Genomic DNA, 23,032 nt, shown 5'->3' with positions numbered 1-23,032 from the left:
CCTAGGGAGAGAGGCAGAGACATAAGCAGAGGGAGAAGCAAGCTCCCTGTAGGGAGCCTGATGTGAGACTCGATCCCAGGACCACGACCTGAGCTGAAGGCAGATGCTCAACCACTGAGCCACCCAGGTGCCCTTATTTGACCTTTGTAACAACTGAAAGAGGTATTATTTCTTTTATAGACAAGTAAACTAGATTTATGGAAATTAGTTTGCCCAAAGTTTCCAGTGACTTGAAACGAGATTTGGGCATACATAATGCTCATGTTATTCTGTATCCTTGTGGACGTATATTGATCTGTTATGTGCTGGACAGAGGGCTGTAATCTCTTCCAACATTTTTAACCCTGGAAGAAGTTAAATAGGCCTTTATTTTAGAAGCTTTACCTGACATAGCAGGACCTCAGATCTTATTGGCCACACTTCAAGAGATTGCTGTATTTCTCCATCCTGTTTTATAAAAATGATTTTTGACTTCCAATTCTTAATTTTCACCTCCCCAACTTTAACTCCTTTGATTAAAAACTCCACTAACAAATATCTGACTGACTACCTTGAGCCAGGCATTTTATTAGCCACTAAGAGAGAACCAGAGACACCAAGTCAATGTCTTTACCATTAGTGAATATATAATCCACATATCAATAGACACACAAACATTGAAGAAACCATCAGAAAATTATAAGGATGCTCAAGCTCCTTGCCTTGTTCCCTTACTATCACAAAGTGATGGCCTCTGGAGACACAGTCTTTAAGTTCAAATCCTAGTTCAGTTCCAACTATTTTCTGAGCCTAGTTGAAATGACCAGAATCCTAACCCTGCCCCCTTCCTTGCAGGTGTATGGTAAGGATTAAATGAGACAACATATGTACAATACACAATATGTTACCCGGCACACAACTATCATTTCCTAAATCTTTACTGCAATTACCTTGGAGGGACTAAAATGTAAGAATTTCCAAACTGCTTTCCTTCTACATCAAAGGGACTGTACTTTTAGCCCATCTTCCTTCTGTCTTAGAAGATGAGGTGTCATTCCTCACACATTCACTTATTCAATAAATATTATGTCCCCACTGTTAGACTTCTCCTCTCCAAGAAAAACTGTCTCTGATTCAGACTCATCTTGTCTTCTTAAATCATGATTCAAATTTAAATCTGCTTTTCTCCTTTTTTATCCTCTGTGTGTCTAAAAGCTACATATACTTTTCATCTGGGGCCATGTAACCACCTGAAGCCTGCCTTCTCTATCTCCTCTCCTCCACTGCTTATAGTATAACCACTGCCTCTCCTCCTGCTTACTCATGCACTCATCCATTCAGGAAACATACGAGCATCTGTGACTTCAGTGCAGGTGTTAGGATCTCTGCTCTTGAGATGGTGGCAGGTGTTTTTTGTTCCTTGAGCACTCTACAAAGCTCCTCATTTAGTCACCTGGCTCCTCCAAATCAGTCAGACCACGGGTCTTTTCTCAGTCCTGACTTCCCCCTTACAAGGAAGCTAATGCAACAAAATTGGCAGAAGTAGTCTCAACCAATTGCTGACTGTTTCTAATGCCTGAAGAGAGGGCTGGCTCGTATGTGTTTGTGTAACTGAGGACAGACATAGAAGATGAGAGTGGGAATATAGGTAAGCTAGGATGAATAATTTCCAGGGAACTTCTGCAAACCCAGTTAAGGAAATCTACAAATTGGCACAGAGCCAATGTTGTCAAAGATGAACACTGCAAAAAACATCTTCTGTCAGAAGCAATTTGCATTCATTTGTATGGATTTCTTCAAGGTAATGAACACCCAAGACATCTCTTCCTGGGAGGAAGAGGGGAGAGTGCTATAAATGCGCTCTTTGTAGGCCTTCTGACCCAGTTTAGTGACTAGTTTAATATTCAAAGGGCAGATGTGTTCTCTTCACTTTAGAAAGTTTGATGCTCAAAGACAATTTAGGTCATTGGCTCTTGTGACAGCATTTCCCTTGTGAGGAAGCTACACTTAAGCATCTCTCTTTTGTATTATTGATAACAAAATTGGTTAGGGCCCACAAAGTCCAACAGTTTTCTGGGCTGTTCGGAAGAAGCAATTAGATCGACACTCTGTTCCAGCTTTCCTATTTAGAGGGATGTGTGTGTGTGCTCTGAACACCAGATCTGTGAAAGCAGAGTTCTAGCACGAGTTGTTCTTTCCAAATACATTTCAATCATCTCTTCCACACCAAAGCAAAATCAGAAATGACATTACAGACACATTAAGTTTTTGGTTCAAAACATGAACGTTTTTATCTTGGTAGTGAGTGAAATGGGTTCTTTTACCATTAGAGAAAACAAAGCCCCTCCTTTATCCTCCTATCTCCCCTCCCATGAAGTACAAAGAGCCACCGGTCCTTGAATCAAATGCCTTTGTTTCTATGTTGATGTATCTCCAGTTAAGATTTCTGAGAGATGGGAGTGAATCTTTATTCAGTGTATCCTCAGTGCCTAGTTCAGATTCTGGCACACAGATTTCTGTAATTATTTGTCAAATACATTTTTCCCTAAGAACATTTTAGAAACAACTTCAGATGTAAAATCCAAATTACCGAGCATTGCCCATGAGGCCCTTCTCACTTCCTGTCCTAGCTCCGGTCACCTTGCTTACTTTCCCCTCGAGTCTAATTTTACGCAGCAACGCTGATCAAATCACCCAACATATCATGCCCATTCACACCATGACGCTTTTGCACATACACATTTTTCCACGTGGAATGTTCTTTCCTTCCTTTGCTAATCATCTTTTAAGGGTCATACAACTCCAATATAACCCATTTACAAGGTTTTTTCCTCAGGCAAAATTGGTTCTTTTAACACACTCTTATATCTGAAATATTTTTATGGTATGTTTTATTAGAAAGCATTATGATTAATTGCTTATATCAATTTTTCTCATTAGCTGGTCAGCTCCTAGAATGTATAAATTATGTCATTTTCATCTTGGTATTGCTAATGCTTAGCCTGGAACCTGGAATATAGGAAATGCTCAAAAATATTTATATAATTAAATTGATTTCTAGTTCGAAGTCCAACACATCTACTTTATTTTGCCCCTTTGTGACAAACTAGTACATATTTTCGCCCTTAATGGTGTATTTTAATAAATTTCTAGAGGTAGAGTAAAAAATTTCAGAAATTAGTCACAGATGTTGTTTTTTAGTTCAAATCCTCTTTAAAATAAGAGGTATGTAAATAAGTAAAAAGATAACAGCTTTGAACATTTAAAAATACTTATTCCTAATGAATCACATGCTGAATTGCACTGGTTGAAGTTTTCTCAAACACTTACACTATTTTTTTTCCTATTGAATCCTGATTGTAACCATGGTAAATATTCCGATTAAGTTTTATTATAAAATGAGAATTGCTAAAAAGAAAAGGTGGAATAGGAATCTTAGAGCAAGGTGACAAGTATCTTCTCTCTTATAACTTGAATATCCTATGAAAACTAATCTATCTACCTGCTGAAATCAAAAAAGGACTATGTATTTGAGAAGCCTGCCAAGTGAGGTCTGAGATTTCAGGAGCCAGAGTTGAAAAAATATTATGAAACACTGATACAGAAATTTGTGTCACTGTAATCTTTGAAATTTACTTACAAGGGACATTAAAAAAAAAAAAACAAACACAAAACTACCCCATGCCCCAAGCACAAAGATCTAAACTGCAGAGACCTGGAAGCCAATAAGTCTTAAAAAGCACCCTACATAGTCTAATTCATTAAGGAACTACATGGGACAGGCTGGGGAGATAGAGTACATGGAGAAAGGTAACCTTTTCTTCTCTTCTGCTCTATGAAGCCTAACCACACTCACTGTGTAAGTGTGTATTGCCATCACTCAGTATGACATCTTATGCATAGGATGCATCTGAGAAGTTTAGTGGAAGCAGGAATTTATCACTCAATTAACAGGCTATGTCCTATTTCTGAAATATGGACAGTCTCCACCCAAGCCAAGCTCCATGGATTAACTATAGCTGAAAACAATCAGATCCATTCAGCAACTTTTCAAGGGTGACCATTAACATTAATATGGACACATCCCTAGTGGTACAGCCAACATTTTATAAAATTTCCTCATGTTAACGTCAGCTGGATTAAATCCATAGCCAGTCACAACTCAATCTTCCCAAGCCAGAAGGCGAATTTGTTTTTATTTAAAATTTATAGGGGTGCCTGAATGGCTCAATCAATTAAGCATCTGCCTTTGGCTCAGGTCATGGTTCCAGGGTCCTGGGATCAAGCCCCACATTGGGCTCCCTGCTCAGCAGTAAGCCTGCTTCTCCCTCTCCCTCTCCCTCTGCTTGTGCTCTCTCACTCTCTCAAATGAAATCTTAAAAATAAAATATAGAGTATTATGTTTTCAAACAGCAACACTGAGTGATTCTCACATGCCAGGTATTATTCTCAGTTCTTTACATAAAAAACATAATGTGTATGAATGTGTATAACATTTAATTCTCCCAACTACACTGCAAAGTAGTATTACTAATTCTATTTTATGTAATGTCTCTTTATCACAAATTTATCTGAAAACTGGACCTATTAATACATCATTATTAAAGATTAAATAACATGGTATAAATTATGTGTTTTGGTTTTGAGCCATGATAGCTTGTTAAAAGCTCATTTTCTTGCCCTTTCTTCAACTTCATCAATTTTTTTGCTATTGTTACGGTTCAAAAAATATTGTTGTATGTGAAATTAACATCACATTAGTCATCAAGAAAATTATAATATAATAAGGTAAAACTATACACCTCTCAGGAAGGCTAAAATTAAAAAATAAGGACAATGCTAATTTTGGTGAGAAAGTGCAGCAGTTGAAACTCTCATACATTGTGTTAAAGAGAGTATAAAACAGTATGACCAGTGTGAAAAACTGATAGTTTCTACTAATGGCAAGCATATGCCTACCCTATAAGCTAGCAATTCCATTCCTAGAATATAAACAAGACACCTGAATGCATATGTTCACAAGAATGTTCATAGCACCTTTACTTGTAGGAGCTCAAAATGAGAAATAAGCCAAATGTCCATTAATAGGAAAGAGGACAAACCAGTTCTGCTGTATTCATTCAGCATTACACAGTACCATTACACAAAATGATACATGAAACAAAATGGATTAATCTCAGATTCTGTTGAATAGAAGAACACAGGGATCCCTGGGTGGCGCAGCGGTTTGGCGCCTGCCTTCGGCCCAGGGCGCGATCCTGGAGACCCGGGATCGAATCCCACATCAGGCTCCCGGTGCATGGAGCCTGCTTCTCCCTCTGCCTGTGTCTCTGCTTCTCTCTCTCTCTCTCTCTCTCTCTCTCTGTGACTATCATAAATAAAAATTTAAAAAAAAAGAAAAAAAATGAATAGAAGAACACAGACACATGAATACATACTGCCTGATTCCACTTATTCAGAAGTTCTACATCAGACAAGACTAATAATAGAATGATAGAATCCTGACAGTGGTTACCTCAGGTGGTGGTTAGCTCAGGTGGTGGTTGCTGTGGTATTAACTAGGAGGACACCAGGGAACATTTTAGGGTAATATAAATTGATGTGTCTTGATATGGGTGGTGGTCACATAAGTGATTACATTTAAAAATTACTGAGATTACAGTTAAAACTCATTAATTTTACTGTACCTAAGTTTACCACAACGTAAGCAAGTTTTCTCAATGATGTTCAACTATTTGTGTATCTCCACACCTGTGAGAAAACTTTAGGATGGTGAAAACCCACCATCCCAGAGAAGTCAGTCTGAACGGTCTTGATGTCTAAAGGTCATTTGTTTGTTGTGTGAGGACACATGCAAATGCATATTCATTCCTCCTCCTCAGTGATACAGCGCTATTAATGACAGCAAAGTAAGTTCATTATTCCCCTCGCCTAACGTTTCAAAGCTGTCTGGAAAGAAAGCATTCTGTGCCATAGCTGCTACCTACTATAATTCTCAGAAGGCCATTCGATCACTCTGGATGAAAATATTTTAAAATATATAAAACAGGGGCACCTGGCTGACTCTTGGGTCATGAGGTCAAGCCCCATGTTGGGCATAAGGATTACTCAAATACTTTTTAATTTTTAATTTTAAGTTTTTAATGTTTTTAAAGATTTTATTTATTTATTCATGAGAGACACACACAGAGAGAGAGAGAGAGAGAGAGGCAGAAACACAAGCAGAGGGAGAAGCAGGCTCCATGCAGGGAGCCCGATGCAGGACTCAATCCTGGGTCTCCAGGATCACACCCTGGCCCAAAGGCGGTGCTAAACCGCTGAGCCACTCGGATTACTCCTCTCAGGTACTTTTTTTTTTAAAGGATTTATTTATTTATGATAGACATAGAGAGAGAGAGAGAGAGAGGCAGAGACACAGGAGGAGGGAGAAGCAGGCCCATGCCGGGAGCCTGACATGGGACTCGATCCCGGGACTCCAGGATTGCACCCTGGACCAAAGGCAGACGCTAAACCGCTGAGCCACCCAGGGATCCCCCCTCTCAGATACTTTTTAAAAAATAAATAGAACCTATAAAACAGAACACTTGTCCATGATGGGGGAGATTGCGAAGTTGTTTGGATGTAGATAATGAGTTTGCCAGAAGCACTGGAAAAAAAGGAAAAGCCAAGGACGCTCCTACAGTGCAAGTCTCTTCATAAAGCACCCTGTGGCTGCTGAACCATTCCTATCGTTAATGACTAAGGCATCTGGACTTGCCTCTGCATTTGCACAGCTGGGGTGAGTGGCGCTCAGCTACAGAGTTCTCTGAGGTAGTGGGTGAGGAGGTGGCAGCATTGCACTTCAACTTGAGCAGACTCAACTATACAGATAGTTGAGTGCAAGCCGTACACCAGGGCAACATAAATATACCCCACACCCACCACCCAAAGTCGTGTCACTTCTTGTCCCAGCATTCCCTTCACACTCTGTGCTTCAGCCACTAGATCTGGAATATTTTTCTATTCCAACTTGCTGTAGGTGTCTCCTTCAGTGTTAGTTCTAGTAACTTTCAGGCTCTCTTTGGCACCCCTATCTGTGCTCATCAATGTGAAAACATCTATAAAGCCATAGTGTTATTTCCGATATGCTTGTCTGTCCCCCTACCTCCATTATTAGCTCCTTTGATTGTAGCCTAGTATTTTTCCTCCTTGAATCTCTAATACCTGTAGTTTCTGACACAGAGTGAGAGATGATTATAGAGTATGGGTTAAGAATGAATAAATGGGGGAGAAAAACCTGATTTTATATTCTTGTTTTGATATGTGAATTGCTGTACACCTAAAAACAAAATACTCATCTTGATAGCATTCAATGTGTATCAACTTTCTCCCCTCAAAAGAATGTCCCTAGAAATAGGGATATTCTGATTAAAATTTTAATCTCTCTTAAGCTGAATTCCCTTAAGCATGATTAATTAAAAATAATCCTAAAACTTTTCTCATATTCAGTTGACTACCATGTTGCTACTTCCAAACAAGGTGTTCTTCTGCTTTCTTTTCTCAAGGATATAGATGTGGGATGGTGCAATTTTATTAAACCAAAAGAGTTGACAAATCCCATGAAAAGCTCCAAACAACCTTTCAGCAGTTGTGAAAAGCATGAACAATGGAAAACTCAAGGAGGCATTTGAGGAGACAAAGGAGCCCAACTTGCCATCTTTCAGAGGGATTCTGAAAGCATTTCTTCTGGATTTCAATGTGTTCCTCCAAAAGAGGAGAGCTTACTATTTCTGCAGGTGCATTAAGCCTCTTCCTCAGAAATACTGTGTATAGCACTCCAAAATCAGGTTCTGTAGCTGGAGTCCAACTCTTCCTGTTATATCTTAGCAAAAGGTACAGACTAATTGATTATATTCACTTACCGAGTGAAATCTTAGCACTATTTTTTAGGCCTGGGTGGCTTCCAGAATCATTAAGTTATTTTATATCTGAGGGATTCATATTAATTAGCGAAGAATTGTACCTACCTACAACCATGTTAAAGAGAATCTGTTCCTGTCCACATCACCTACTAGAAGAATGAGTCTAGGTGGCCATATATTTATCTGGTGATTCAATTTCCCTACCATGGCTATGTAGGTGAGGGTGGAAATCTGTCCAAACCTGAGTCAGTGAGATTCCATAGGAGACAGAGAGAGAGAGACAGACAGACAGACAAACTAGTGAGCTATAAGAAATGCAACTGTAAGATCATATAGTACTGGCACTATGGCAAGTCTTAATAAAATATGGAGGAGGCTAGTCTACAAAGAAAAACACAAGTATAGGGTAGGTGGACAAGAGAAGCTGAAATGAGACACTAGGACCCCATAACACAGAAACATGGGTCCCTGTGTTATCTCGATTTATTTCTGTTCCAGTTGCTAAATATCCTAGAGCCTAACCTTAGAGAAAAGAATTTATTTAAGTTAATGTGAATGGGGGGGACCCCTAGGTGGCTCAGTGGTTTAGTGCCTGCCTTTGGCCCAGGGCATGATCCTTGAGTCCCGGGATCGAGTTCCATATCGGGCTCCCTGCAGGGAGCCTGCTTCTCCCTCTGCCTGTGTCTCTGCCTCTCTCTCTCTCTCTCTCTCTCTCTCTCTCTCTGTGTGTGTGTGTGTCTCATGAATACATAAATAAAATCTTAAAAAAAAAGTTAACGTGAATGTATTTCTGTTACTTGCAAGCAAACCACATCTAAAACAGCAATTTTAATGTAACCATAATAATGACTTATGTTTTGTGTCAACCTGTCTGGGCCACAGTGCCTAGAAAACATGGTTGAACATCATTTTGGATATTTTTGTAAATAAAATAACCCAATTTTTGTAAACAGGTTTTGGATGATATTTAACTTCAATCAGTGATCTCTGAGAAAGGCATATTGACCTGCACTATGGAAGTGGTCTTCATCTAACCAGCTGAAGGCCTGAATATAACAAAGGCTGGCCTTCCCTCAAGGAAGAAGGAATTCTGCTGAAGACAGACTCAGGACTTAGTCTACAGCACTGGTTATTCCTGGATCTACAGCAGACAGCCTTTGGACTCAAAATGCAAGTCCCTCTGGAGTCTCCAATTTGGCAGTCTCCACCATGAGATTTTGGACTTGCTGAGACTCAAGAGTCAGGTGAGCCAGTTCCTTAAAATCAGATCACTCAACCTCCCTCTGCCTCATGTATAGATATAGACATACATACTTATGCACACATATACACACCCTGTTGGCTCTGTTTCTCTAGGGAACCCTTACTAATACAATGTGCAGTAACTACAAAGTATAATTAGTTGCACATATATAATATGCATTCCCTAAGCCCAAATTATTACAAAAGACACCTTGAATTCTGTTCATCTGCACTGCACCATTTCTGTGTTATTAGATTGAAAAGAAGGGACTCATATTTACTAAACACCAACTATAGTGTATGCCCAAACCTAACACACTGATTTCCAAACAAAGAGAAAGAAGTATTTTTATTTAGCTTACAACTAAGAAAACTAACATCAAAGAAGTTTTGTACCTTGTCAATGACCATTCTGAGGCTATGCCATGTAATTCTTTTTGTTGTCAAGTACTTAAATGATGTATTTGTTTGTATAACCAGAACCTAAGAAAAACTCTATGGTCTAGTTAGGCTTCAGATGAGGAGAGTAACGGAGGGCAGATATAAGATGCAGAGGAGTGCAAAGGGGGAAATTGTGAATCAGAAAAGCCCACTAAGATGTAGCTTAACCTACCTAGGCTATATATGTATATATATATATATTTTTTTCAGCTAAAAAGGAGAATAATTGCTTACTATATACTTGCTTTGCAGGGTTGCTATGAAGTTCAGTTCATTTGATGTAAAGCAAAGTACTCTGCAAATTGAAAAGAACTTTAAAAATGTTACATTTTAAAACGATTTCACTTTCTGTCTCTGTCCATTTCAACAGTGTTTGTGAAAAATGACATCTTTTGTAAGACTGGAGCATTCCTTTTTCTCAGAGCAAAAGAAACCAAGTACCCCCCACAAACATTTGTTAAATACGAACTACATCATGAGACAGCAAGCCCACCACACAACACTGCCCAATAAGCATGAGATTACATTATTATAATTAATGAATGATTTACCCTCAGCTCTTTCAGATATTAAGGTCGTTTTAAAATAAATAAGGACATACAATGACTTTCTCTCATCTTCACTTAATCCCAGTATGTTAGAGCTGTAAGAGACCTTAACAATCACCTTGTTAAGTTGGCAAAATGCAGCCCATACACAGGGCAAGGACTCCCTGCCCTCTGTATACAGCTGCTGAGCCAGGAATCGTTTTATATTTAAAAATGGTCGAAACCAATGACGATAATATTTCAATACATGTGACAACTGTATGACATTCAAAATCAGTTAGTCTTGGTCTGCTCAAGCTGCTGTAACAGAATACCACAGACTGGGTAGTCTATAAAAAGCAGAAATGGGGCAGCCTGGGTGGCTCTGACGTTTAGTGCTGCCTTCGGCCCACCAGGATCGAGTCCCACCTCAGGCTCCCTGCATGGAGCCTGCTTCTCCCTCTGCCTGTGTGTGTGTGTGTGTGTGTGTGTGTGTGTGTGTTTCTCATGAATAAATAAATCTTAAAAAAAAAAAAAAAGCAGAAATGTATTGCTCCCAGTTCTATAGGCAAAAGTTCAAGATCAGAGTGCCAGCAAGGTCGGGGGAGGCCCCTGTTTTGGGTCATAGACTTCTTGTGTCCTCACATGATGGAAGGGGGCTAGCAAGGCTCTTTTACATGTCACTAATCCCATTGATGAGGTTCCAACTTCAAGACTTAAGTACATTCCAAAGTCCTCACCTACTAATATCACTTTTGGTAATTAGGATTTCAACATACAAATTTTCACCATATGAACATTCAGACCTTTGCACGGTGTTCCTAGTAAATTTTATTGGAACATAGCTACATTTATTTATGTGTTGTGTATGACTGCTTTCTTAAGCTACAATGGCAGAGCTGAATAGCTGTGACAGAGATTGTACAACCTACATTTACAATGTGGGCTTTAATAGAAAAAGTTTGCCAACCATGATCTAACCCAATCTTGTTATTTTATAGGTAAGAAAACTAAAGCATTGAAAGATAAAACTACTTATTCTAGGAAACTCAGCTAGCATATTATTTAATGCAGACTTAAGGCTCAAATCTCATTTTTATGTCCATTTTTGATCATGCTGAATTTAAGGGCTGAAAATTAGCTGAATTATACTTATCATTTTTATGGCACTAATTTTACTTGAGTATAGTTGACACATCATGTTACATTAGTTTCAGGTGCTATAAACACAGTGATTGAACATCTCTATATGTTATGCTATCATCTTTAAATTATACAGCTCCCTTGTGCTAATTATTGGACTTATCTTAAAATCTTTGATTGCTCATATGAACTAACTTCATACAAAAATTTCACCTTGAAGTAAAATACTTTCATTTGTTCATTGAAATGGATTTTCTATCTTATTATTCTTAAATAGTTCTAAGTAGAAGTTATTGTAGAACAAAATGATGATAAAAATTAAATATTTCGCTTGATACATCAATCAAATGAAAATACACTCCACTTTTAAGTTACAAAGCAATAATAAATGGAACATTCAAACACTTTCAGACAAATTGGACACATTGGATATTCTTAAAAGAAGAGATGATTGACAATAAGATTGAGAAAATAGTTCCTTAGTCTTTCTATATTTAGTGAAAGAACTTGACCAGTTAATTTCCCAAATGTTAGCTGAATTTCAGTCTTTTGTAAATTAAAAAAGAAAGTGTGCCTAAAGTTAAAACATCCGTTTCACATCACCAGAACTTCTCTTTGGCTATCCAGTGAAATCAACTACCCACCCACTTCTTAAAATACTCATCTTCAAGAGGTAATGTTTAAAGCATTGGTTTTCAACTAGGGATGATTTTGTCCCCCAAAGGATATTTGGCAGTGTATGGAGACATGTTTGGTTATCACAATGCAATATGAGAGGGAGAAGCTCCTGGAATCTAGTGGATAAATCCAAACATATTTCTAAATATCCTACAATGCACAGGACAGACAGCCTTCACAATGAAGATTTATCCAGGCCAAAATGTCAGTAGTGTAGAAGCTGGGAAACCCCATTTTAAAGGGAAATCATTGGGCTAGCCCAAAGTCTTCAACAATTGCAAATTAAATCTCCAGAGCTTAAATGTCAAGCCATCATTCATTCTTTAACTAGCCCTACAGAGCAAACATGTTTTATGGATCCTGTTGAAGAGTTCATTCTTTTAAATATTTTTATTCATTTATTTCTTCTAGTAAAGAGATGGATAAATATGGATATGCCAAATTTTTTTTTACCTTCTTTCCAGTCTTTTCTTTTACTGATCTTAACCAGCAAGTACTAGGATAATTTTTCTAATGATTCTAATATCTTTCCTAAGATATTTATTTTGACTTTGATCTATTTTTTTTCCCAGTAGGAACACGATAAACTAAGACTTCTATTTGACTTCTATCCATGATAGCTGATACAGTAAAATAACCTAATGCTAACAGAAAAACAAATTCTAAGTCACATTTACCTTTAAATGGAAATGTCAAGATACTTCAATAAGATTATATCTAAATAGTTATTTCTAGACACTTGCAAAAAAACACAATTTAAAAAAGCAAGGAGTATCTAGGTGTCTCAGTCAGTTAAGTATCCAAATCTTGATTTCGGCTCAGGTCATGATCTCAGGGTCATGAGATGGATGGAGCCCCGAGTCTGGATCTGTGCTGCATGTGGAGCCTATTTCAGATTTTCTCCCTTTGTTCCTCACCTCCTGAACCCCCTCACATGCTCGCGCTCTCTCTCTCTCTCTCTCTCACTTAAAAAATAAAGAATGGCCCAGCAAGGCCACTATATTATTAAAGGTAATATGTTACAATCTCTTAGATCACTAAATTAAGGAAAGTTCTTATTCTGACTTAATCAATAGGTGAGGTAATTACAATCTCTTTTTCTTTCAGCAAATATTTTCAAAGCAGGCCTCTGCTGCTACTTATTTACAGTTTCTTCCTTGATTGTGTAATTTTATTCTGCATCATTTTTACTATTAATCATTGGTTCAATTCCTTAACTAATCATCCCATTTGGGGAACATATTAAGTACATCAACTCAAGCTCAAAGTTCTCCTAAATTAGACAAAAATGCCAAGACCCTATAATAGCATTTGGTTCTTTTGGATAATAACTTTAGAGAACTGCACCAAGAGCATAGTTGTCTATTTGGACATTTACCTATTCAATAGTAATTCATCTAGCAATCAAAATATTCTAAGCTCTTTGCCAAATGCACACACCAAATTGTCTAAAACATGATTTCCATGAGGCAAAAGAACTAATATTACAACATGCTAAAAGGAAAGATAGAAATACCCACTGATTTTTATAAAAAAGGAGCATAAAAGGAGTGCCTAATCTAGCTTTGGGGATTCAGGGAAATTTTTCCTAAATTCATCAAGCTCACCTGTGTTCAGTATTAAAATATGGGCAGGAGTTAGGTAGGAGGCATGACTCAGACTTTCCAGGCAGTGGAAATGGCTTATGCAAAAAGCCCAGTGACAAGGAATTTCAAAATTTGAGGAAGGAAAAACAAAATATAAAGGTAGAGAAGTAGGCAAAGATTAGATCACTAAGGATATCATATGTCATACCAAGGAGGTTAGATTTTATTCTACAGGAGAAAGGGAACAGCTAAAGAATGTCAAATATGGCAGCATCCTACTCTTGCTTGCATTTTAAGTGGACCATTCTCGTAACTGTGGGAAGGATCAATTTGAAGGAGACATCTGTAGTATTTTGGACCCAAGAATAAAAGAGACTGATCTTGGGAACTATGAATAGACAGAAGGAGAGAATCAGAGACATATGAGGAAATCTGGCAGAACTAATTGGCTGATTGTGGAAGGGATGAGAGCCAACCAAGAAAAAGGCATAAGCCCAGGTTTTTCAGTTCAGACAACTTGGTGAATGGATGATGTTAGTAATTGGGAGAAAGTATAAAGAAGTAGCAGATGTGAAGGAACTTGATTAATTCAGAAATGGCAGAAAGATTAGGGCAAATTTTAGGCATAGCGCTTTCTTTGCTACAGAGTTTCTCTGCCTCCAAACTATGTAAGTGCATCATTTCTTTAAACAAGAAAGAGGTTTATATGCCATGTATTTTTAATATTTATTATAGAGAGAAAGCAAGTGGGGGGAAGGACAGAGAGGGGAAAAAGAGAGAAAAAAAATCCTCAAGCAGACTCCCTGCTGAGCAGGGAGCCTGAAGAGGGGCTCCATCTCACAACCCTGAGATCCTGACCTGAGCCACAATCAAGAGTCAGAGGCTTAACTGATGAGTCACCCAGGAGCAATCTGCCCTCTCATGTTTTCTTTTATTTTTTTTTGTGTGTGTTCCAATAAAACTTTATTTACAAAAATAAACAATGGGTGAGATTGGGCCCATGGGTTGCTGACCTGATTTTGATGGTCAAGTTATCCTTTTTTTCTTTTTACTTTTTATTTTTTTATTGGAGTTCAATTTGCCAACATAGAGCATAACACCCAGTGCTCATCCCACCAAGTGCCCTCCTCAGTGCCCATCACCCAGTCACCCCATCTCCCTGCCTACCTCCCCTTCCACTACCCCTTGTTCGTTTCCCAGAGTTAGGAGTCTCTCATGTGCTGTCAACCCTCACTGATATTTCCCACTCATTTTCTCTCCTTTCCCCTTTATTCCCTTTCACTATTTTTTATGTTTCCCAAATGAATGAGACCATATAATATTTGTCCTTCTCCGACTGACTTACTTCACTCAGCATAATACCCTCTAGTTCCACCCATGTCGAAGCAAATGGTGGGTATTTGTCGTTTCTAATTGCTGAGTAATGTATACAATGGAATATTACTCATGTTTCCTTTTAATACGAGATACCACTTATTGACTATACACTTCTAGCACTTAAGCTGGTGCCCTGCGTGATTCTTTAAGAAACCATTATAAAAGTCATCCAATGTCTGTGAGCATGGGGACTTTTAAGATATGGTAACATTATGGGCTTATATTAATTTTTTTAAAAGATTTTATTCATTTATTCATGAGAGACACAGAGAGAGAGAGAGGGGGAGACACAGGCCGAGGGAGAAGCAGGCTCCTCGCAGGGAGCCTGACGTGGGACACGATCCCTGGACTGGGATTATGCTCTGAGCTGAACACAGATGCTCAACTGCTGAGCGACCCAGGCATCCCTGGGCCTATATTAACTCATACAGAGATACTGCGTGCTCAATTTTTAACAATAAAAATCAGATTACTGAGGCGTGGTCATGCCAGAGGCAGAATATTAAGGAGCCAATGTCTATTTAAGTGTCACACTTCAGAAGACATAGTCTCAAAATATTACAAGGCATAAGGTTCATCTGTATTGTTTGTTAAAAGGCAGATTCTCAAGGTCCTCCCAGGGGCTTATCTTAGTAAGTTTGGGTAGAATCTCAAGAAACTGATTCCATAACAGGGAGTCTTGGACCACACTTTGAGAAACACTTCAAGGTTTCATTTGGTAAATACATCTCCCTCCAAGGCAATTTAATATATAAAATGTTGCTGTTAATGGATTTATGAATAGAATCAATCCTTCTGTCCTTCCTTCATCTATCCAACCATCCACCCTTGAAAAATCTTTAATTAGGGGGTGGGGGGGAGAAGTAAAAGTTATCAATGTTATTCAAAAAAACAGCAATTCCTATGCCTGTGCCTCTGAAAATGGAAGTAGAGAGCAGCCACAGGTCAGATAATTTCCAAAGGCTTCTGAAAAATAAATTATGTGTGATAAACATAAAAATGCAATATCACTCTCCTAGAGATTTTGTTATGCCTGCCCCCACCCCACCGCAGCAGTTGTACTAATGTATTTTTCTCATATGCTCAAGAGCCAAGACAATTTTGTTCAGCTCAGCTCCCCTTATTTATTAATATTAGGTATCATTTTTTAAAAATTCAAGGATAAAATTAATTATAATTTCCAAAGTGTTATTCCAAGTGAAAGGCCCAAATGTTCTCTTCCTCCCCTCCCCTATCTGATCTAGAATCTCTTCTTTCCTAGGTTCTTGAAGGCAGTAGGGTAGGGCAGACAGGGTTATGGGGGAAGAACTCTACCACTACAGGCATTGGTTATGACTGCTTTGGCCTTGGCCCCCCAAGTAAACAGGCCACCCCCTCACGTCCCATTGGCACGAAAGGAACATGCACGTGAGTGACCACTGCAGTTCCAAGGACACAGGTGAAGGATAAAGGAGGCATGTATAAGACACTGCAGAATTTTTACCATGCACACCATCTTTGGGAGCTCTGGTTCACAAATCTCCACGTGAATCCAATAGAATAGAAACATCTGAAATGGTCACAGGATCCAGAACAATCCGTGAAAGTAATAAATACATAAATAAAACACAGAAAGAGGGACAACCATGTCTCGAGATTGTTTTGTCATCTACAAATCAAAACAGGGCAGCCGAATACAATTTACTTCTTTATCTGTAAATGATCACTCATGATTAAATTTTGAAAACCTGTGAACTGTTTAACTTAAAAAAACCTTTTGCTCTCACTGTTTACTGTCACAAAATCTGTTCTGCCCAGATGCCAGCAGAAGAAAGGGCATTTAATCAAGTTTCCCCTCTAGCTCAGCTGAATCTATGTCAGTTTTTCTCCATGTGTGGTCCTTCTAAGAGCTGTTCACATTGGACTCACTGAAGAGCTTGTTAAAATGCAAATTCCCAGGCCCACCACCTACCCCTGGGGATGGGCTTGGATATTTGCTTTGCTCACTAGCTCCTCAAGTGATCCTATGCATTTTCAGGACTTCATGTATTTGCAGTTTATCTGTTTATTCTTCAATAAATATTTGCTGCATACTTTTGCCAGCCAGAGATTTTAAAACTCCTTTTCATAGAAGTCACAGAAAGGGAGAAACAACACAATCTAGTTGTCTGTAGATGATCTTGGAGCCAGTTGAGTTTACAGCAACAAGATGAGGGCGGGGAGGATGGAAATCGGCTGGAAAGGCAGGGTTCTCTTTCACTGCAGGAAGTCCTATCTACAAGGCAGGCAAAGCCCTTTCCCTTGAGACAGGCCTTGCCCCATATTACTGGGACTCCACAAGTCATCCTGGAGCCAGGTGACCCTGGACTCAGACTCCCAGCCACATCCTTCCTCCTTCCCCAGCGACCACACACTTTCAGTCTTCTCTCCATAATAGAGGGCACCAGAAGACAGAACTCTCCAGAGAGACAGGAGGGTTCCTTGTTGCCTCAGGAATTTCCGTCAGGCTGCCCCAGGAACATTTTACAAAAAGGCAAGTCACATGGTGACTGCTCAGCAGCCTGAATCAAGCCACCATCTGAAACACACCAGACAGAATTTCTCTCTCCCCGGCTTTAGTATGAGCACATTCTCTCCTCTTTTTTCTTTTCTTTCTCTCATTTTCTTAAAGGGAATCTGAGGCTGGCTTTGCTGAGATGAAAAGACAGAAGTTTCTTTCTTAGTAGCCCTTAAAATCTTTCCTTACAATACACTGTGTTGGCCTAAAAGCAGTTTATTCTTCAAGTGTCTCATCTTTAAGGAAGTTACTTAATGGAATTGGCCCCTAAGACATTCCCTGACCTCTCTTGTCATGGTTCACCAACATGTCTTAGAGAGTACAGGTGTTGTGTTTCCTCTCCTGTGGTGGAAACTTTACTGCTACTCACTAGCAGGTAGGTAGGTGGCTTAGGAGTGCCTTGTCGTGACTGAGCAAAAACTTTGGTTTATTGATATTCCTCTACGTGCCATGTCAAGATTCAGGATTTCAGATGTGAAAAGGAGACCTTGGGAGTCTTAAATTTGAAACATACATTGAAATGAACCCCAACCTCATTGTTTCCTACAAGTTCGAGACCATCAAAAGGAAGTCAGCTTTTGGAATGCCTGGCATCAACTGTAAAAGACAGACTCAATTCATTTTGTCACGAGGATCTTTTTGTTTAAAAAAAAAAAAAACAGATTTATTTATTTATTACGGGGGGGGGGGGTTGCAGAGAGAGAAGCAGGCTCCTCTCAGGAGCCCGATGTGGGACTCCATCCCCGGACCCGGGATCACGCCCTGAGCCCAAAGGCAGATGCTCAACTGCTGAGCCACCCAGGCATCCCTGTCATGAGGATCTTGCTAAGCTTCTGAGGCAGTATGATGGACATTGGTTACCATGACAAGGAATTGTAGAAGTAGAAAACATTAGTAATTGAGCAGAATTTATGCTCATCTTTAGCCTACCTTGATCACCAATCTCAATTATTTCCCTTTTGTTACCCAGTTCACTTTCATTAATTCTTTGGATAGTGATATGAAAGTGAGGAGAGAAAAAAAAAGTGCGCTTTTTGAATGGATTCCAAAAAAACTGAGAGTTTATTATACATACAATCTTAAAAAACTAGAAGAGTTATTTCTGACTATTATTTACCTCAAAGAGTTTTATTATCAAGTATGTAATGGAGCTCATACTCATCAATAACATGGAATTATATATTTTTTTTCTCAATCTCACTAGAATAACTGACATACCCTTTCTACCTCAAAGAGGAACCACATAATAAGAAGTTCTGTCCTTCCTTCTCAAGACTTTTACTCTCACATATGAGGACCTCCTTTCAACTAGCCACAAAGTTCAAAACTCAGAAGTTTTCCTAAATTCTTCCTTTTGCCACAATTAATCAAGTTAACAAAACCCTGATCATTCTACCTCCGTCCCTATTGCCTCAGCCCACATCCTCATTAATTCTCTGGGCCTCCAATTTCATCTCTCAGCTTCCAATCCTAGCATCTTCCACTCATTCTAGCCAGTACAATCTGAGCAATCTATTTAATACCTGAATTTGGCAGTCACCTCCCTGCTAAAATCCCTTTGATGGTACTCCATAGTTTTCAGGATAATTATCAAACAGCTTAGCAGCTAAGGCCTCCTATGATTTTAAATGCTGCTGAATGTCCTAGTCTTCTTCTATTTGAATATCCAATCCAGTTAAACTATTTTTAACCTCAAGAGACTATGTTCATTCATACCCACAGAGCATGGTAGCCTTTACCCCATGGAGTCCTAGCACTGGATCCAAGTCAAGACCTAAACTCTTCATTTTAAAGAGGATGATGCCAAGTTACAGAGAGCTTAAGTAACTTACCCAAGGTCACACAGGTGGTTAGGAACACAATAGATTAGGATCCAGTATTTAGGTCTAACTCTCCGATATCATTTATATATAAAATTTCTTTATTTTTTAATAAAATTTCTTTAATCTACTTTGACATTGTTCAAAGTACAAAATCAGACTCCTTCTCAGTATGAAACTTTGAAAATCCTAAAATGATATTGACCATTTGGTCTTCATGGACACACTGGCTTAAAAATCTGCTTGAATATTGGATCCAAAATCTGCTTGAAGTACAAAGCTTTTTTTTCCTCTAGTGCAACCCTTTTTTCAGAAGCCTTCTCTTTACTAAGTCCACTCAAACTTCAATACAAACAAAGCTATTTGTCCTAAAATTAATCTTCAAAATCAACATAAGTTACCAAGTAAAACAATGGCAGAGACAGGCCTAATAATGAATATGAAATATGCTAAGAACATTCTGTCACTGAAACAAATTTGACTTCTCATGATTAGTAAGATGAAGTCTTGAAACACATAAGAATGAAGCAAAGGACAACTGAAGAGGAATAGTCTGGACAAGGTCCCATTTGAAATGCATCCGTTTGAAAACAGCCTCTGTCTTTTGGCTATCATCATCATGTGCGTGTCCAAAAATTCATTTTCAAATGTTATTTCCAATTGCAATCTCAAATTCAAATGTGAGTTGGTTGGCATGTTCAAAAATTTCTCTGAGATGGACAAAGCAAAAAAATGAGATGTTTTCAAAAGGAATAATAAGTATATTCCAACATTCATTCATTGAGTTTATTTAATTCCTGCTTCAGAGGCCAGCCTTCCCCTTCTAATTCCTTTGTATCCTGTTTCTATTAGGAAATAGGAAATAGAGAAAATAGAATTACAAAGCCATTTCTAAATATTAACACGGTGCCGAAATAAGTTACCAAAGAAATACATATTTTCAAGGAAAGGATAGGGAGGAAACTGGATTGAGCCCAGTCTGTCAAAAATGATGAGTGATCAGAGTTTAGCTAAATCTGACCATATGATCACGCCCTCTACTGCATTACTGACAAGTCAGAGCCCTGGAAAAAACATATTACATCAGAAAATGCTTGGATGGGGACCAAAAATTACCTGTTGAATAGGATAATTGGGGTTTGTCAGCTTATGATTTCAATAGACTCCTAGATGCCCAGGGAACCCATCCACTAAATCACCATGGTGGTCGTAGTGTGGGGGAGTAGAATAAGAGACAGGGAAGGGAGAGGGGGAAACAGTAAAGAGCAGTAAGAATCACAGTTATTGAATATTTAATTTATAAACTAAACCAGGAAGAGCACTGACCAAAAGATGCAAATGATTACTCAGGAACTTCCAATTTACTTGAAATATCAAAGCCGGGCAAGAATACATAGGGACTAGCAAAGCAGATAAGACAGCAGCAATCCAAAGGGGGAAAAATTTATACGACATTCATATCCAGAACATTGATGATATACAACAGACATATAAAAGTAGCTTTCCTTTCTTTTGCTATTGCTGAAAGAATCTGGTATCACTTTTTTTTTTCCAGAGGAGTTTGAAATATGTTCACTATCTGAAGTTTCCTAGGATAGTTACGATTTTTCAGAAACACAGATGTCATTTGGAAAGGAACTTCTCTAGTAATACACGTCCTGTCTTCCACATATTGAAAGAGTTGGAAGGATACTCACCAGTATACTTTATTAGATAAGTTGTTAAAAAGTCCCATGTTAAAAAAGCATAGTAGGAGTAAACTGCATACTTAACACAATATTGGTAGAGTATTGACAATGCCTGCCGACATATAGCATGAACAGTGGTTCCCATTAAAAAAGACGATAGCTTTTCTCAAAATAAATAATCTACTTCAGATAGATACTTCTCTGCTGGTTTTGTGATTAGGAAATGATGAATTAATGTTTTCCATTAAAAAAAACTAGAGTATTAATGAATCATATATTGAGAGTGCTATGCACATACCTGTTAAGAAGGCCATTATGTAAGTCAAAAAGCATTATTTTGGGGGTAGGGCCAATGAATGACTTTAAATGAAAAATGTTTCTCATTGCACATGGGATTGCTGGAGTCAATTTTCTCAGTCCTAGTTGGATTTGTCAAGACATTCTTTGCCCCAGACCCTTGATTCAATAGTGATTCTTGAGGAAAATTTACATTCATTTGTTTCTCCTGCCCTATCACACACAGTTGGTCCAACACAGCAAAAGCACTTATATCCAAGGACGCTTCTCTCCCACTCCTTATTCCCAAATTGGCTTTTCCTCAATACTCTCTTAGGGAAGCAAACCATCACCATGACAACAATACGATGGGGCTTTGAACAGGACATGGGGGGCAGCCTTTGTGACAGTTAACATGGGTTTTTGTTGAACAGGATAAGGAAGACTCAGACTGGGTAATGCTCTGTTGTGAGGAGCCACTTAGCTGTACAGAACTAACTGTCCACATCAAAATTGACCCAACCAAAACACAACCAAGAAAGAAAGAAAGAAAGAAAGAAAGAAAGAAAGAAAGAAAGAAAGAAAAAAGAATAAAATAATGTTGCAAATATAATTTATTCAGGACTAATTCTTTAATTCTCCATTGTGGTCAGTTAGGCTCAACATCTGGTGGTCATGAAATCACAGTATCATGTTAGTATGGAAAAGAGAATAAAGAACTTTGCCTTGCCTTTTTAACTTCCCATGGATGTGGGACACCCAGAAATACGTACTTTTCCCAAAAAGGTGTTGGCACATTCTCTTTTCTAGAGGAAAAATACTTGTTTTCTGCACCTTTTAAATTTTATTTGCACTTTCCTACCTGTAAGGCAGGTGATGAAGGTGAATTATTATGGAGTTGTGGGGACTTTTTCAATAGCTTTAACGTATTTGCTTCTAGAAAGAGGAGTTGCTGCAAACACAAGGTGAGGATTCTAAGCTCAGGTGTAGTACCATTCTTTTGTGTAACTCAGAGCGGGAGCTCAGAGGCAGACGTTCAATATATATTTAACAACACTTTCCCACTACTGGCTTCACTTAGGAGACTAAAATTATCATGCCTTTCTAAAAACAAGGACACCAAAGAAGTCACAATCTGATGAGACTCATTCTTTGTCTTTACCTGAGCGACCACCTAAGGACACAGGGCTTTTAAAATAGTGAGGAGAATCCTTTGTTCTCTCAGGTTCCATTTAAAGGGAAAGTGGGTCGAAGGGCTTCCCCAGGGAGGGGAGAAAAAAAAAAAAAACCCAAGGAGCCAAACACCCAGGAGTAAGAGATTTCACTCCCACTACTGTTCCCACCCTCCCAAAGAAGTTAATTAATTCTATTTTAGGGATGTTTATGGGGGGGGGGCTGAGGTGGGGGGCACTCAGGCAGCCCATTCTCTGCCACCATAATCTCATTCTCAAATGTGGCTCAGACCATCTCTCCTCCCTGACACCATGGGGGGCGATGGACCGCTGAGATCCTCTCTCCAGCCTGGGCAACAGAGCCAGCTCCCTTAGCATTTGTGCTCCCCCCCCCCCCCAAAAAAAGGTGTGTCCCAGCCCGAGTGCGAAGTTGGGCATTTAGACCTGAAAAGCACAATTAGAGCCATTCAAAGGAGCAAGTTACAGTACCTTAAGAAGTCTGACAGATGGGAGAAAGGCTGCGTGGCACAGCTTCCGGATGGTCCAGTTTAGGGGACGAGGAGCATCAGTTTGATTCATGACCCCTTCCAAATTCCACCGGGAAAACCAAAAACTGCACACCTGAGCAATGCCTAGAAAATGAATGGTCCCCCACGGCCTTGGCAT

The 23,032-nt window shown here is 38.9% G+C and overlaps 1 protein-coding gene and 1 non-coding gene across 3 annotated transcripts in view; one reads left to right on the top strand and one right to left on the bottom strand.

Moving 5' to 3' along the window:
- Positions 1-23,032, bottom strand: part of TRPM3 (transient receptor potential cation channel subfamily M member 3) — a 501,163-nt gene extending 478,131 nt beyond the window's left edge. For both annotated transcript variants that reach the window (XM_055310391.1, XM_055310392.1), the window contains exon 1: positions 22,856-23,032. In XM_055310391.1, the coding sequence (XP_055166366.1) occupies positions 22,856-23,032 (177 nt within the window). The remainder of the gene's footprint in view (positions 1-22,855) is intronic.
- Positions 8,718-8,778, top strand: LOC129501105 (small nucleolar RNA SNORD66). Its single transcript, XR_008662667.1, has one exon. It is a non-coding gene; the product is annotated as a small nucleolar RNA SNORD66 (small nucleolar RNA).

This window comes from Nyctereutes procyonoides, unplaced genomic scaffold (assembly GCF_905146905.1).
Source record: "Nyctereutes procyonoides isolate TBG_1078 unplaced genomic scaffold, NYPRO_anot_genome, whole genome shotgun sequence".
Lineage (NCBI taxonomy): Eukaryota > Metazoa > Chordata > Mammalia > Carnivora > Canidae > Nyctereutes > Nyctereutes procyonoides.
Note: the sequence above shows the minus strand (reverse complement) of the source record. Positions and strands in the feature narration are given on the sequence as shown.